We start from the raw sequence: 17,245 nt of genomic DNA, 5'->3' as shown, positions 1-17,245 counted from the left end.
GTCAGGGAGCCACAAGGACCTATCATACGAGCGTGAGCAGTAAGGCTTATGGACCTTAACTGGGAGAGGGATCCACCATTGCTTCCAGGCCGGCCAGATCACATCACCACCTGTTGCTGGTACCCTGGACTGTGGCTTATTACAACCAGTAAACCAGGTAAAGAGACTGTAACCATGTGTCCTCTGTTTATTCTGGCACCACACCACTCTGGCCAAACACACCGGGAGCCCTGAGGACCCCGCTTAACCTGTGGGAAGTGACACCATCTTTGCTACAGCACCATCACCCCAGAGAACCCCTTTAAGCAGCGTCGGTCACCTCTGACCGAGAACCACAGGTGGCGTCACAAACTTTTATTATTTTCACATCCCCTTTAAAGCCTGTCCCCCTTTTATTTGGGTGCCCAGGGTCACGGACCGGGTCGCCGCCACTGTGACCACCCCTTTAACGACGACTGGACCCGGCACCAAGTACCCATAGGCCCTGGCGGGCAACTCGGGCGACTCACATACCAGTGTCTTGGATGTCGCATTTCTCTGAAAATGCACTTTTTGCATTCACATTTAGATATCTTCCCTCAAAATCTTGGGGATGTAAGCGATGAACAAGGCGCGGACACCAGGACATTAAAGTAATGGAACGCCGCTACCAGGGTTTTTGGAATGACTGAATGATGGCAGATTACTGTTGGATGTTATATAGGGACAGCCCTGAAAAATCGTATCAATGACAGTCTAATGTCAAGCACTTTTAATTTCTGCTCATATTTTTGGTTCTATTTTGCATATGAAATTATTTTGGTTCAATAAAAACTGTTTTTAAGGTGAAGCATTTTTTTCTGATATGTGGATTACTATTTTCTTAATGTCGCCAGTATATTTCCTATACCTTATAATAATGATGCTCTTCCATGGAAACTATACTTGCTACAGAAAAACTATATACATTTTTTAAATCAGGACAAAAACATGATTCAGAAAAGAACAAAGTCACCTGCGATGATTACAAAAAATATTTTTTTGTAGACCTTTGTATTTAGTGTAGTAACATACTCGCCAGTCGCAGTCTTTATACCTTTTACGCCATTTTTTAGTTTATAATTTGCTATAGTGTGATATAATTTCACTTACTAACTAGTGACCTCGATATTTTCCAATTACATTTTTCTTCTTGCGTTGTCATTTTTACCTGGGAATATGGAGGTGGGGGTTGGAACCTGAATTCCTGGATCACTGTAAATGATGGAAAGTGAAGTCCTTCAATTAAGTCACTCTGGTCATAGTATACAGGAGTTCTCCCGGCAAGTTCTTCCTCTGACACGATATCAGCATAGTTTGGTGGTGCTATTAAAAGCATACTAAATATAAGTATACTAAAATGTACGTTGACTTTTTATAGTTCTTATCATTTATAGATCTTTTTAACATTGATTTTATCAAAGACATAAAGAATCCCAGGCTATGATAAAAGTAAGGGAAGCACGTGTCCATCAATGGGAGCCAAATTCAGGTTCTGGCATTTTCAGGGAGTCCCGTAGAGTATGAATGGAGTGCTACTCTACTCCATTCAAGAAGGGACTATTCAGAACCTTGTTCTCGAGATACAGAACATTATTTTTGGGATTGTTGGCAGTCCCTGACCACAGTCCGCCAGCTATCAGTAATCTATCCTCCACCCTTTTAGCTAAGGAATAACTGGATTCTTGGAAATCCTTTTGTAATAAATAGCCATGCTGCCATTCTCAAACTTTCCCAAGTGGCTCTAAAGTTGGCAGTGATTGATAAATGACAGCTACTCACACTGGCGGACACAGCCAGAAGTGGGTCCCTTTGCAAAAACAGATTATGGGCCCTTTGTAGTTCAACAGGTATTTGCAATGTACATTTCCCGCTGTTTTGGATGTTAATGTGGAAATGGGCCCCCTTAACTCTTGGGAGCCTGTTCGGCTGCACAGGTTACACCAATGACATGTCCACCCTTGACTACTCAATTAGTGTTTTTTATGTAGCTGAGGATCATAAGAGGATGGCAGTTATTAAACTTTATCAAATGTAAGCCAGGGCACTTGTTGCACCCACCATTCCATCACCACATAGCTTCTATGTTCTACAAGACAGATCTCTAAATCACATATGGTATAATTCTGTAATACTGGTTACCTTCTGGTTGCTCTGGCAATGTTAAGGCAAGCCAACTCATGTCTACAGTAGAGTGGTTTGGATCACTTGAATTCCTGTATGAAAATCCATTAAATGGGACTGTGCCAATAACTAGAGGTAGTTCCACCATCAATTTTTTTTCCCCAGGAATGTGAATGTAAACCTGCAAGAAATATAGTACTCGATTATTGCAAATAAAGAAAAACATTCAATGAAAAAATAGATTTTTTTCAAAATGAGCTTTTAACCCTTTTACCCCCAAGGGTGGTTTGCACGTTATGGATCGGGCCAATTTTTACAATTCTGACCACTGTCCCTTTATGAGGTTATAACTCTGGAACGCTTCAACGGATCCCAGTGATTCTGACATTGTTTTCTCGTGACATATTGTACTTCATGATAGTGGTAAAATTTCTTTGATACTACCTGTGTTTATTTGTGAAAAAAATGGAAATTTGGTGAAAATTTTGAAAATTTTGCAATTTTCCAAATTTGAATTTTTATGCAATTAAATCACAGAGATATGTCACACAAAATACTTAATAAGTAACATTTTCCACATGTATACTTTACATCAGCACAATTTTGGAACCAAAATTTTTTTTCGTTAGGGAGTTATAAGGGTTAAAAGTTGACCAGCAATTTCTAATTTTTCCAACACCATTTTATTTTAGGGACCACATCTCATTTGAAGTCATTTTGAGGGGTCTATATGAAATACCCAAGTGTGACACCATTCTAAAAACTGCACCCCTCAAGTTGCTCAAAACCACATTCAAGAAGTTTATTAACCCTTCAGGGGTTTCACAGGAATTTTTGGAATGTTTAAATAAAAAATGAACATTTAACTTTTTTTCACAAAAAATTTATTTCAGCTCCAATTTGTTTTATTTGACCAAGGGTAACAGGAGAAAATGGACCCCAAACATTATTGTACAATTTGTCCTGAGTACGTCGATACCTCATATGTGGAGGTAAACCACTGTTTGGGCGCATGGGAGAGCTCGGAAGGGAAGGAGCCCCGTTTGACTTTTCAATGCAAAATTGACTGGAATTGAGATGGGATGCCATGTTGCGTTTGGAGAGCCACTGATGTGCCTAAACATTAAAACCCCCCACAAGTGACACCATTTTGGAAAGTAGACCCCCTAAGGAACTTATCTAGATGTGTGGTGAGCACTTTGACCCACCAAGGGCTTCACAGAAGTTTATAATGCAGAGCCGTAAAAATAAAACAAAAATTTTTTCCCACAAAAATTATTTTTTAGCCCCCAGTTTTGTATTTTCCCGAGGGTAACAGGAGAAATTGGACCCCAAAAGTTGTTGTCCAATTTGTCCTGAGTGCGCTGATACCCCATATGTGGGGGAACCACCGTTTGGGTGCATGGGAGGGCTCGGAAGGGAAGGAGCGCCATTTGGAATGCAGACTTAGATGGAATGGTCTGCAGGCGTCACATTGCGTTTGCAGAGCCCCTAATGTACCTAATCAGTAGAAACCCCCCACAAGTGTCCCCATATTGGAAACTAGACCCCCAATGAACTTATCTAGATGTGTTGTGAGAACTTTGAGCCCCCAAGTGTTTCACTACAGTTTATAACGCAGAACCATGAAAATAAAAAATCTTTTTTTTCCCACAAAAATTATTTTTTAGCCCCCAGTTTTGTATTTTCCCGAGGGTAACAGGAGAAATTGGACCCCAAAAGTTGTTGTCCAATTTGTCCTGAGTACGCTGATACCCCATATGTTGGGGTAAACTCCTGTTTGGGCACACGGGAGAGCTCGGAAGGGAAGGAGCACTGTTTTACTTTTTCAACGCAGAATTGGCTGGAATTGAGATCGGACGCCATGTCGCGTTTGGAGAGCCCCTGATGTGCCTAAACAGTGGAAACTCCCCAATTATAACTGAAACCCTAATCCAAACACACCCCTAACCCTAATCCCAACGGTAACCCTAACCACACCTCTAACCCAGACACACCCCTAACCCTAATCCCAACCCTATTCCCAACCGTAAATGTAATCCAAACCCTAACCCTAATTTTAGCCCCAACCCTAACCCTAGCCCTAACCCTAACCCTAGCCCTAACCCTAGCCCTAACCCTAGCCCTAACGGAAAATGGAAATAAATACATTTTTTTAATTTTTTAATTTTTCCCTAACTAAGGGGGTGATGAAGGGGGGTTTGGGTCGTTACGGACGCGGTGATACTAAATATGTGTACTTTTATTGTTTGTTTTTTATTTAGATAAAGAAATGTATATATATATATATGTATATATATTTTTTTTTCTTTACTTAGGAATTTTTTTATTTTATTTTTTTTTACACATGTGGAAATTTTTTTCTTTTACTTTTTTACTTTGTCCCGGGGGGGGGGGGGGACATCACAGATCGCTGATCTGACAGTTTGCACAGCACTCTGTCAGATCACCGATCTGTCTGAGAGCACTGCAGGCTTACCAAGCGCCTGCTCTGAGCAGGCACTTGGTAAGCCACCTCCCTCCCTGCAGGACCCGGATGCCGCGGCCATCTTGGATCCGGGCCTGCTACAGGGAGGGAGGTAAGGAGACCCTCGCAGCAACGCAATCACATCGCGTTGCTGCAGGGGGCTCAGGGAAGCACGCAGGGAGCCCCCTCCCTGCGCGATGCTTCCCTATACCGCCGGCACACCGCGATCATGTTTGATCACGGTGTGCCGGGGGTTAATGTGCCGGGGGCGGTCCGTGACCTCTCCTTGGCACATAGCGCCGGATGTCAGGTGCGATAGGCGATAATTATGCCAGTGAATGCTCCTGTGGCATAAATAGAGGGTTCCTGCTTAGGGTGGGCCGCAGCATGTGGAGCTGTCCTGCAGGTAACATGAGCATAATGGGTTATATTACCAGGTGGCAAGCAGAGTGTGGAGGGGGGGCGGAGAGTCCGTGTGCCTGCTTTGTCCAGGAGCATTCATTGGACCCACTATAAGGTACCCTAAATACATTTCTCTAAACATGTGCGGCATTGCTTATGGCTATACCCTCTACTTGCCGTTTAGTAGTATAATCCATTTAGCTCATATTACCAGCAGGACTTCTTTATATGCTGCGGCTCACCCTGTTGTGAATTCTGTTGTCAAGCTCCCTCCTGTGGTCATGAATGGTACCTCGGCTGGTTCTGTCCATGGGCTTCCTCTGGTGGTTGTGAGTGGAGCTGCGGCTTCTGGGTTTCCTTCCACAGGTGACGAGGTTAATTCGTTAGCTGGCTGCTCTATTTAACTCCACTTAGATCTTTGCTCCATGCCACCTGTCAATGTTCCAGTATTGGTCTAGTTCTCTCCTGGATCGTTCTTGTGACCTGTCTTCCCAGCAGAAGCTAAGTTCCTGCTTGTTTTTCTCTGGTTTGCTATTTTTCTGTCCAGCTTGCTATTTTGATTTTTGTCTTGCTTGCTGGAAGCTCTGGGACGCAGAGGGAGCGCCTCCGCACCGTGAGTCGGTGCGGAGGGTCTTTTTGCGCCCTCTGCGTGGTCTTTTTGTAGGTTTTTGTGCTGACCGCAAAGTTACCTTTCCTATCCTCTGTCTGTTCAGTAAGTCGGGCCTCACTTTGCTAAATCTATTTCATCTCTGTGTTTGTAATTTTCATCTTTACTCACAGTCATTATATGTAGGGGGCTGCCTTTTCCTTTGGGGAATTTCTCTGAGGCAAGGTAGGCTTTATTTTTCTATCTCTAGGGCTAGCTAGTTTCTTAGGCTGTGTCGAGTTGCATAGGGAGCGTTAGGAGCAATCCACGGCTATTTCTAATGTGTGTGATAGGATTAGGGATTGCGGTCAGCAGAGTTCCCACGTCTCAGAGCTCGTCCTATATTATTAGTAACTATCAGGTCATTCCGTGTGCTCTTAACCACTAGGTCCATTATTGTCCTTACCACCAGGTCGTAACAGTACAGGTGGCCCAAAGTATTAATGCATCTCAATAGAGGGATAAGAGAACTTCTGAGACCATTTTTTTTTCTTTGCACTGTGTTTTGTCTCTCTTTTCCCCTTTACCTCTGGGTGGTTCAGGATACAGATGTAGATATGGACATTCAAGGTCTGTCCTCTTGTATGGATAATCTCACTGCAAGGGTACAAAACATTCAAGATTTTGTGGTTCAGAATCCGATGTTAGAGCCTAGGATTCCAATTCCTGATTTGTTTTTTGGGGATAGATCTAAGTTTCTGACTTTCAAAAATAATTGTAAATTGTTTCTTGCTTTGAAACCTTGCTCCTCAGATGACCCTGTTCAACAAGTGAAAATCATTATTTCTTTGTTACGTGGCGACCCTCAAGACTTGGCATTTTCCCTTGCACCAGGAGATCCGGCATTGCGTGATGTTGATGCGTTTTTTCTGGCGCTCGGATTGCTTTATGATGAACCTAATTCAGTGGATCAGGCAGAGAAAATCTTGCTGGCTCTATGTCAGGGTCAGGATGAGGTAGAAATATATTGTCAGAAGTTTAGGAAGTGGTCTGTACTCACTCAGTGGAATGAATGTGCCCTGGCAGCAATTTTCAGAAAGGGTCTCTCTGAAGCCCTTAAGGATGTCATGGTGGGATTTCCCTTGCCTGCTGGTCTGAATGAGTCTATGTCTTTGGCCATTCAGATCGATCGACGCTTGCATGAGCGTAAAGCTGTGCACCATTTGGCGGTATTATCTGAGCATAGACCTGAGCCTATGCAATGTGATAGGACTTTGACCAGAGCTGAACGGCAAGAACACAGACGACGGAATGGGCTGTGATTTTACTGTGGTGATTCCACTCATGCTATCGCCGATTGTCCTAAGCGCACTAAGCGTTTCGCTAGGTCTGCTACCATTGGTACGGTACAGTCGAAATTTCTTTTGTCCGTTACTCTGATTTGCTCTTTGTCATCCTATTCTGTTATGGCATTTGTGGATTCAGGCGCTGCCCTGAATTTGATGGACTTGGAGTATGCTAGGCGCTGTGGTTTTTTCTTGGAGCCCTTGCAGTATCCTATTCCATTGAGAGCAATTGATGCTACGCCTTTGGCCAAGAATAAGCCTCAGTACTGGACCCAATTGACCATGTGCATGGCTCCTGCACATCAGGAGGATATTCGCTTTTTGGTGTTGCATAATCTGCATGATGTGGTCGTTTTGGGGTTGCCATGGCTACAGGTCCATAATCCAGTATTGGATTGGAAATCTATGTCTGTGTCCAGCTGGGGTTGTCAGGGGGTACATGGTGATGTTCCATTTTTGTCTATTTCGTCATCCACCCCTTCTGAAGTCCCGGAGTTTTTGTCGGATTACCGGGATGTATTTGATGATCCCAAATCCAGTGCCCTACCTCCTCATAGGGATTGCGATTGTGCTATCAATTTGATTCCTGGTAGTAAGTTTCCTAAGGGCCGACTGTTCAATTTATCTGTGCCAGAGCACGCCGCTATGCGGAGTTATGTAAAGGAATCCTTGGAGAAGGGTCATATTCGCCCGTCGTCGTCACCATTGGGAGCAGGGTTCTTTTTTGTGGCCAAGAAGAATGGTTCTTTGAGACCTTGTATTGATTACCGCCTTCTTAATAAGATCACAGTCAAATTTCAGTACCCTTTGCCGCTGCTGTCGGATTTGCTCGGATTAAGGGGGCTAGTTGGTTCACCAAGATAGATCTTTGTGGCGCGTATAATCTTGTGCGTATTAAACAGGGCGATGAATGGAAAACAGCATTTAATACGCCCGAGGGCCATTTTGAGTACCTGGTTATGCCATTCGGGCTTTCCAATGCTCCATCAGTATTTCAGTCCTTTATGCATGACATCTTCCGAGAGTACCTGGATAAATTCCTGATTGTATATTTGGATGATATTTTGGTCTTCTCGGATGATTGGGAGTCTCACGTGAAGCAGGTCAGAATGGTGTTCCAGGTCCTTCGTGCGAATTCTTTGTTTGTGAAGGGATCAAAGTGTCTCTTTGGAGTTCAGAAGGTTTCATTTTTGGGTTTCATTTTTTCCCCTTCTACTATCGAGATGGACCCTGTTAAAGTCCAGGCCATTTATGATTGGACTCAGCCGACATCTGTGAAGAGTCTGCAAAAGTTCCTGGGCTTTGCTAATTTTTATTGTCGCTTTATCAGTAATTTTTCTAGTGTTGCTAACCGTTGACTGATTTGACCAAGAAGGGTGCTGATGTGGTCAATTGGTCTTCTGCGGCTGTGGAAGCTTTTCAGGAGTTGAAGCGTTGTTTTTCTTCTGCCCCTGTGTTGTGCCAGCCAGATGTTTCGCTTCCGTTTCAGGTCGAGGTTGATGCTTCTGAGATTGGAGCAGGGGCTGTTTTGTCGCAAAGAAGTTCTGATGGCTCGGTGATGAAACCATGTGCCTTCTTTTCTAGAAAGTTTTCGCCTGCTGAGCGCAATTATGATGTTGGCAATCGAGAGTTGTTGGCCATGAAGTGGGCATTCGAGGAGTGGCGTCATTGGCTTGAAGGAGCCAAGCATCGCGTGGTGGTCTTGACGGATCACAAGAATTTGACTTATCTCGAGTCTGCCAAACGGTTGAATGCTAGACAGGCTTGTTGGTCGCTATTTTTCTCCCGTTTTGATTTTGTGGTTTCGTACCTTCCAGGCTCTAAGAATGTGAAGGCTTATGCCCTGTCAAGGAGTTTTGTGCCCGACTCTCCGGGTGTTCCTGAGCCAGCGGGTATTCTCAAAGAGGGGGTAATTTTGTCTGCCATCTTCCCTGATTTGCGGCGGGTGCTGCAAAAATTTCAGGCTGATAGACCTGACCGTTGCCCAGCGGAGAAACTGTTTGTCCCTGATAAATGGACTAGTAGAGTTATCTCTGAGGTTCATTGTTCGGTGTTGGCTGGTCATCCTGGAATCTTTGGTACCAGAGATTTGGTGGCTAGATCCTTTTGGTGGCCGTCTTTGTCGCGGGATGTGCGTTCTTTTGTGCAGTCCTGTGGGACTTGTGCTCAGGCTAAGCCCTGCTGTTCTCGTGCCAGTGGGTTGCTTTTGCCCTTGCCGGTCCCGAAGAGGCCCTGGACGCATATCTCTATGGATTTTATTTCGGATCTCCCTGTCTCTCAAAAGATGTCGGTCATTTGGGTGGTTTGTGATCGCTTCTCTAAGATGGTCCATTTGGTACCCTTGTCTAAATTGCCTTCCTCCTCTGATTTGGTGCCATTGTTTTTCCAGCATGTGGTTCGTTTACATGGCATTCCGGAGAACATCGTTTCGGACAGAGGTTCCCAGTTTGTTTCGAGGTTTTGGCGAGCCTTTTGTGCTAGGATGGGCATTGATTTGTCTTTTTCCTCGGCTTTCCATCCTCAGACAAATGGCCAAACGGAACGAACTAATCAGACTTTGGAAACATATCTGAGATGCTTTGTTTCTGCTGATCAGGATGATTGGGTGTCCTTTTTGCCTTTGGCTGAGTTCGCCCTTAATAATCGGGCCAGCTCGGCTACTTTGGTTTCGCCGTTTTTCTGCAATTCTGGTTTCCATCCTCGTTTCTCTTCAGGGCAGGTTGAGTCTTCAGACTGTCCTGGTGTAGATTCTGTGGTGGATAGGTTGCAGCAGATTTGGACTCATGTGGTGGACAATTTGACATTGTCCCAGGAGAAGGCTCAACGTTTCGCTAACCGCCGGCGCTGTGTGGGTCCCTGACTTCGTGTTGGGGATTTGGTTTGGTTGTCGTCTCGTTATGTTCCTATGAAGGTTTCCTCTCCTAAGTTTAAGCCTCGTTTCATTGGTCCGTATAAGATTTCTGAGGTTCTCAATCCTGTGTCATTTCGTTTGACCCTTCCAGCTTCTTTTGCCATCCATAATGTATTCCATAGGTCATTGCTGCGGAGATACGTGGCGCCTGTGGTTCCATCCGTTGATCCTCCTGCCCCGGTGTTGGTTGAGGGGGAGTTGGAGTATGTGGTGGAGAAGATTTTGGATTTTCGTATTTCGAGACGGAAACTCTAGTACCTGGTTAAGTGGAAGGGTTATGGTCAGGAAGATAATTCCTGGGTCTTTGCCTCCGATGTTCATGCTGCCGATCTGGTTCGTGCCTTTCATTTGGCCCGTCCTGGTCGGCCTGGGGGCTCTGGTGAGCGTTCGGTGACCCCTCCTCAAAGGGGGGGGTAATGTTGTGAATTCTGTTGTCAAGCTCCCTCCTGTGGTCATGAATGGTACCTCGGCTGGTTCTGTCCATGGGCTTCCTCTGGTGGTTGTGAGTGGAGCTGCGGCTTCTGGGTTTCCTTCCACAGGTGACGAGGTTAATTCGTTAGCTGGCTGCTCTATTTAACTCCACTTAGATCTTTGCTCCATGCCACCTGTCAATGTTCCAGTATTGGTCTAGTTCTCTCCTGGATCGTTCTTGTGACCTGTCTTCCCAGCAGAAGCTAAGTTCCTGCTTGTTTTTCTCTGGTTTGCTATTTTTCTGTCCAGCTTCCTATTTTGATTTTTGTCTTGCTTGCTGGAAGCTCTGGGACGCAGAGGGAGCGCCTCCGCACCGTGAGTCGGTGCGGAGGGTCTTTTTGCGCCCTCTGCGTGGTCTTTTTGTAGTTTTTTGTGCTGACCGCAAAGTTACCTTTCCTATCCTCTGTTTGTTCAGTAAGTCGGGCCTCACTTTGCTAAATCTATTTCATCTCTGTGTTTGTAATTTTCATCTTTACTCACAGTCATTATATGTGGGGGGCTGCCTTTTCCTTTGGGGAATTTCTCTTAGGCAAGGTAGGCTTTATTTTTCTATCTCTAGGGCTAGCTAGTTTCTTAGGCTGTGTCGAGTTGCATAGGGAGCGTTAGGAGCAATCCACAGCTATTTCTAGTGTGTGTGATAGGATTAGGGATTGCGGTCAGCAGAGTTCCCACGTCTCAGAGCTCGTCCTATATTATTAGTAACTATCAGGTCATTCCGTGTGCTCTTAACCACTAGGTCCATTATTGTCCTTACCACCAGGTCGTAACATCACCCTAAACAGGACCCCTCTACCTATACCACAGGAGCAAATATTGGACCCACTATAAGTTATCCATAACATATTCCTTTATACATCTGGGGTTTCTCCTGTTGGGGGTTCTCTTCACAGCCATACTTATCCCACACATGCTGCCCTAGGGGTACTCGGGACCACTGAGGACACACCCCATTAGATTCTATACCCCATTTTATTATTCCTTCACATTTTACTGGGGCCATTGCAATATCACCAAACGTGTCTGGAACACACTCTCTTCCCTCCCATCCCCCATACTCATACAGGACTTAGGCTGTCTGAATGCATATACACTTTGTAATGTTGATATTTTCTTATAATGACAGGTTATGCCTTAAAAGGACCATTGTCTTGCCTTCTATCACTGCCACTCATATGTCTGTGTATCAAAAGAGTTAAGGTAAACATTATATTTCCCCTAAACATTGATTAACTGATGTACTAGAATTATCTCTTAGCTACAGGCTTACTTTTTGCTGCTCCGGACAGTATTCCCTTCATCGCCTCTGGTTGCCTTGTATATATTGTACGTATTATATTTTATATTTTGGTGTATGTTTATTATTTTGTCTTTTTTGTTCTTATTTGTTTTCATTTACGTATAATGTTATGTCACATACATCTACTTATACTGTTTATTTGCTTTCTTAGTAACCCCATGAATAAAGGTACCGTCACATTTAGCGACGCTGCAGCGATCCAGACAACGATCCCGATTGCTGTAGCATCGCTGTTTGGTCGCTGGAGAGCTGTCACACAGACAGCTCTCCAGCGACCAACGATGCCGGTCCACTGGTAACCAAGGTAAACATCGGGTTACTAAGCGCAGGGCCGCGCTTAGTAACCCGATGTTTACCCTGGGTACCAGCGTAAAAGCAAAAAAAAAAAAAACACTACATACTTACCTTCCGCTGTCTGTCCCCCGGCGCTCTGCTTTCCTGCACTGACTGTGAGCGCCAGCCGGAAAGCACAGCGCTGACGTCATCGCTGTGCTCTGCTTTCCGGCTGGCCGGTGCTCACAGTGTAGAGAAGCACAGCGCCGGAGGACAGACAGCGGAAGGTAAGTATGTAGTTTTTTTACCCTGGTTACCAGTGAAGACATCGTTGAATCGGCGTCACACACGCCGATTCAGCAATGTCTGCAGGGAGTCCAGCGACGAAATAAAGTTCTGGACTTTCTGCACCGACCAACGATGGCACAGCAGGATCCAGATCGCTGCTGCCTATCAAACTGAACGATATCGCTAGCCAGGATGCTGCAACGTCACGGATCGCTAGCGATATCATTCAGTGTGACGGTACCTTAAGACCCGGGAGGGTCGAAACGTCGGGTTTCTATCTACGAATTATCACAGTGGCAATTGTTGACTTGTTTTCTTGAATAAATCTGGCATATTTCTTTTTGCATCATACCAGTTTCGAGTGTGCGGTATTTTTTCTTCTACGAATAGCCTAAGGTGGCAGTGTGCTTACCTCTGTTCTCTTATTATGTACTACTATTACATAGTAAGTTTTAATTAGTGTTCCTTTAATAGAGAAGTCGTTTGGAAGCAGCCACTGACATGCGTGCCATGCAAAGTTTATTAATCATTTTCCAATCAGAATTAAATAGGTTCTATAGAGTTCAGAAACTATACTTTATCAATGGGTATAACCTACTGACCACCGAGTTTCTGACCTCTGAAGCTCCCACCGATCCCAAGAATCAATCAGACCCCCAGTGGTTGTGAAATTATTCACTATCCTATATATATAGAAAATAATGTCCACCCCTTTATTTGACCTGTATTTAAAATAGTTGTACTCTTTGAACAATATCATTTTTTGGGAATGTTTTATAAAGGATTAACAAGAATGATTTACAATATCCAAACCCCATACATTACAGACGCTACGGCTATAAATGTATGAAGAAACAGTACAAACTTGATCTTGACACAAGGTCAATAGAAGTCCTACTGTATGGCCTCAAGCATACGTACTGCTAGAGTGTATTGCACTCGGATGATGTGACAGTCTGTAATTGTAGGTGTCACTGGAGGAATTTTTAGAATCTTTCCATTCCAGATTTCAGTACTTCCAGAAGCTATATGATTCCCGCGCACTCCAGCCAACATTTGCTTATGTGTTTTCATCTTCCCATGAACAATGAATCTTTGAATTTGGAATATAGCAGCTTTGGGAACCACTAATCGGGATGACCCATTTTCAATTTCTGCATAAATTGGAATGGCCTCACCTAAAAGAAAAAACCCCATAGAATTACAAATGTCTTCATATTGATAATAAATAGAGGAATATGCATTAATATTGTGCGCCTTATTATTTTCTAAGAACAGCTAGCGCACGACATTATAATAAATGTGGTGAAGCCTTAAAAAAAGGGAAATTTGCTGTTTTGGTGAATTTATTGCCTATATAATTAGTAGAGAAAAATGAATGTTTTATTAATACTTCAGAGAATACATGCAGCTTTAAATTTTTATCAAAATAGGGCACATAGAATGACAAATGTATTGCAACATGCATAACAGATCGCAAACATTATACTTCGCTTTGCCACCGTACTGAGGCCATCATACTGTGTATAGAGGGCTGTGAGGCCATTATGCCATGCATAGAGGGGCTGTGAGGAAATCATACAGTGTATACAGGAGCTGTGAGGCCATCATGCTTTATATAGAGGGCTGTGAGGCCATCATACTTTGTATAGAGGGGCTGTGAGGAAATCATATAGTGTATACAGGGGCTGTGAGGCCAACATACCATGCATAGAGGGGCTGTGAGGAAATCATACAGTGTATACAGGAGCTGTGAGGCCAACATACTTTATATAGAAGGCTGTGAGGCCATCATACTTTGTATAGAGGGGCTGTGAGGCCATTATACCATGCATAGAGGGGTTGTGAGGAAATCATACAGTGTATATAGGGGCTATGAGGCCAACATACCATGCATAGAGGGGCTGTGAGGCCATCATACTTTGTATAGAGGGGCTGTGAAGCCATCATACCATTTATAGAGGGGCTGTGAGGCCATACCATGTATATAGAGACTGTGTTGCTATTACACTGTGTATAGAGCAGCTGTAGGACCATCATACTGTGGGGTGGGGGAGGATAGGGGAGGTTGTGAGAATATTGGACACCATATAGGGAATAGTGTTAGGGCATAGTGCTGTGTATAGAAGGGCTGTGAGGCCATCATACCAAGTATATAGGGGCTGTGCTACCATTATGCTGTATAAGGAGCAGTTGTAGGGCCATCATACTGTGTTGGGTGGGGCAAGATAGTTGAGATTGTGGGAATATTGAACATCATATAGGGGAGCAGTGGTGCATAGTACCATGTATAGAGGGGCTGTGAGTCCATCATACCATGTAAAGAGGGAGTGTGTGGCCATCATAGTGTGTGTGGTGGAGGTTGTGAGAACATTGGACATGTGGGGAGCTGTGGGGCACCATACTGTGCATAGCTGGCAGGGAGGCCTTCATACTATGTATAAGGAGCTTTGGTGGCATCATACTGGGTGGGGAACTCTGTAGGGACATCATACTGTGTGGGGAATTCTGTAGGGACATCATACTGGGTGGGGAAACTCTGTAGGGACATCATACTGTCTGAAAGCATCATAATTTATTGGTGTCATTCTAGTGTGCTTGTGGGGACAAATGGTTAGGGATAATTCATTGAGTGAGTTATCATACTGTATGTGGGCAGGGGATTTCAGTGGGCATCATATTCTATGGTGAATGCCATGAAAGGGCAATTGCGGTGAGTGGGGCTTCAATAGAAGCACAATCATTGTGTAAGCACTGCAACACACGCCCCTCTCCCTGTTTATACAAAGTGGAAGGTTTGCCCTTCTGTGACTGCGCCATGACCACACCTACTCTGGTGAATATATATTTTTTTAAGAAGTCGAGTGGCCCAATTTTACTTTTCCTATAGGGGCCTCATAATTCCTATATATGCCCATGTTACCTAATAACGAATATATATGCAGTATTGAATATCAGAATTTCTCACATGTCCTATAGCTTATGTATGGTCACTGGGGAAGGCTGTACAGGAGGTCAGATTTCCAGAATCCCTCTGAAAGCACTAGGGAGTGATTTCAGACTGATGCAGGCAATCTCTTTTCCCTTATCTGCAGCCACAGCACATGCTACAGCAAGCAGGAAGAGGTCAAACAAACATGGGAGGGGCTACAGGAACATCCTGGGGGAGGGGATGGGGGAGGGGTGAAACATAGGAGAACCCTGGCCTACGAGAAAAACAGAGGACTCTAGGGGCTGTGTGATTAGTGGCCCGCTTCTAGCCCTGGCCCATATTGCATTTGTCAGAATTGCCAGACGAACATTGATGAAAGGAAGAAAGCGTGTATATTGTCAAAAAGAAGCATGTAAATGTAAAGAGTTTTTCTGCATGAAATGTTTGACAGTGAAGTGAAAATAATTGCTGAAAATGCCACTTATGGCCCAGCTTTCAGGCACTGGAACAGAATCTTTATCAAATTAACCATACCAATATACAGTAAAAAAAATATTAACTTACCATTACAATAGCCCTTCCTTCCAATTTTGGCACTTAGAGAGATTGGTCCGGAGGCGCACAGCCAGTAGCCAACCATTTTCTCTTTAGATTGTTCTTCCCGTGACTAGAGAATAAGAGCAGTTCTCATATTACATTGATAACATAATACGCACTACACAAACATGGTGATGTTAACAACAGACGGCCATTAAAGAAAATATGTCGTGATTAAAAGGTGCAATTACAAGATAGCAAATAGCTTATCCTGATATGAATATGGCAGATAAATCATATAAAAGGCATACACGAGATTATGTCCACCACATGGTCACAATTTACATTGTTTATACAGCATTGACAACGACCTTCAGTGCTAACAGCTTTTCTCCTTCCGACTGGATAGCACTGTATTGAGGAACACACACAGGAAAAAACACAATACATTACAGGAAAACAGTAGAAAATGTGGTTCTCTTTCTCCGAAAACAAATAACACTTCAAAACATAGTACTGTATAAACAGTCCAAATGTACCAATACGTATCGGCATGCATACACACCATACAAAATATACAAACACACTTACGTTAATTTTTTGGTTTACACAAAATGGAATATATTGGAATCTGAGAAAAATGATTAGAATACAAAAAACAATAATTCTGGAAAATCCTACTTTCCTGCAGATATACTGTAGGATTAATCAGTAGGTAACTGCAATACTGTTCTGCTGCCTTAGGCTTGTTTCACACGTCCAGATATTTCCAGTACAGGAAAAACCAGTACTGGATGTATCATTGTCCATATGTGTAATACTTGTGGCATACGTATGGCAACCGTGTACCGCCCGTGAGCAGCAGTACCACACGTCGGGTGCTGAAGACAGCTCGCATCCTTCTCCCCGCTGATGATGTGATCAGCGCTAGCAGAGGGCAATGTTGAGAGTTGTTTTCAGCTGATAACAGAGAAAGCTGGGAGTATTCGTCAGCCGCCGCCTGCTCTATAAATAAATAAAAAAAAACTGGTTCCCATGTATTTCTAATAAACAAACAAGCAAAACTGACAGCTGCGGACTGCAACCCTCGGTTGTCAGCATCATCAAGGCCGATTATCAAGAAAAGAGGGGTTCCCACACTGTTTTTTTTATTTTCTTTAAATAATTAAAAAAATCATTATGGGGTCCCACCTATTTTTGACAACCAGCTTTGCTAAAGCAGACAGCTGGCAGCTGGTATTCTCAGGCTGGTAAGGGGCCATGGATATTGGCCCCCCAGCCAAAAAATAGAAGCGCGGTGCCACCCAGAAAAGGTGCACCTATTAGATGAGCCATTTCTAGTGCTTTGCCAGCTCTTCCCACTTGCTCTGTGGTGGTGGCAAGGGGGGGGGTCATATTTGTGGGGTTGATTTCACCTTTGTACTGTCTGGTGACATCAAGCCCACGGCTTAGTAATGGAGAGTCATCTACAAGACACCTATCCATTACTAATCCTATAGTGTCTCCGATAAGTGTGAAAACTGTCACCACACCTACCGGACACACTGACACATGAAAGAGGCCTTACTGAAAGTTTGATTATTATTATTAATT

The 17,245-nt window shown here is 43.9% G+C and overlaps 1 protein-coding gene across 1 annotated transcript in view; it reads right to left on the bottom strand.

The window, feature by feature from the left end:
* Positions 1-17,245, bottom strand: part of ARRDC4 (arrestin domain containing 4) — a 126,711-nt gene that overhangs the window by 30,870 nt on the left and 78,596 nt on the right. The window contains exons 4-7 of the mRNA XM_069766279.1: positions 15,680-15,782; positions 13,105-13,361; positions 2,161-2,323; positions 1,190-1,344 (exon numbers count right to left, since the gene is read on the bottom strand). Of these exons, the coding sequence (XP_069622380.1) occupies positions 1,190-1,344; positions 2,161-2,323; positions 13,105-13,361; positions 15,680-15,782 (678 nt within the window). The remainder of the gene's footprint in view (positions 1-1,189; positions 1,345-2,160; positions 2,324-13,104; positions 13,362-15,679; positions 15,783-17,245) is intronic.

Source organism: Ranitomeya imitator, chromosome 4, assembly GCF_032444005.1.
Source record: "Ranitomeya imitator isolate aRanImi1 chromosome 4, aRanImi1.pri, whole genome shotgun sequence".
Lineage (NCBI taxonomy): Eukaryota > Metazoa > Chordata > Amphibia > Anura > Dendrobatidae > Ranitomeya > Ranitomeya imitator.
This window is presented reverse-complemented; position numbering and strand designations above follow the sequence as displayed.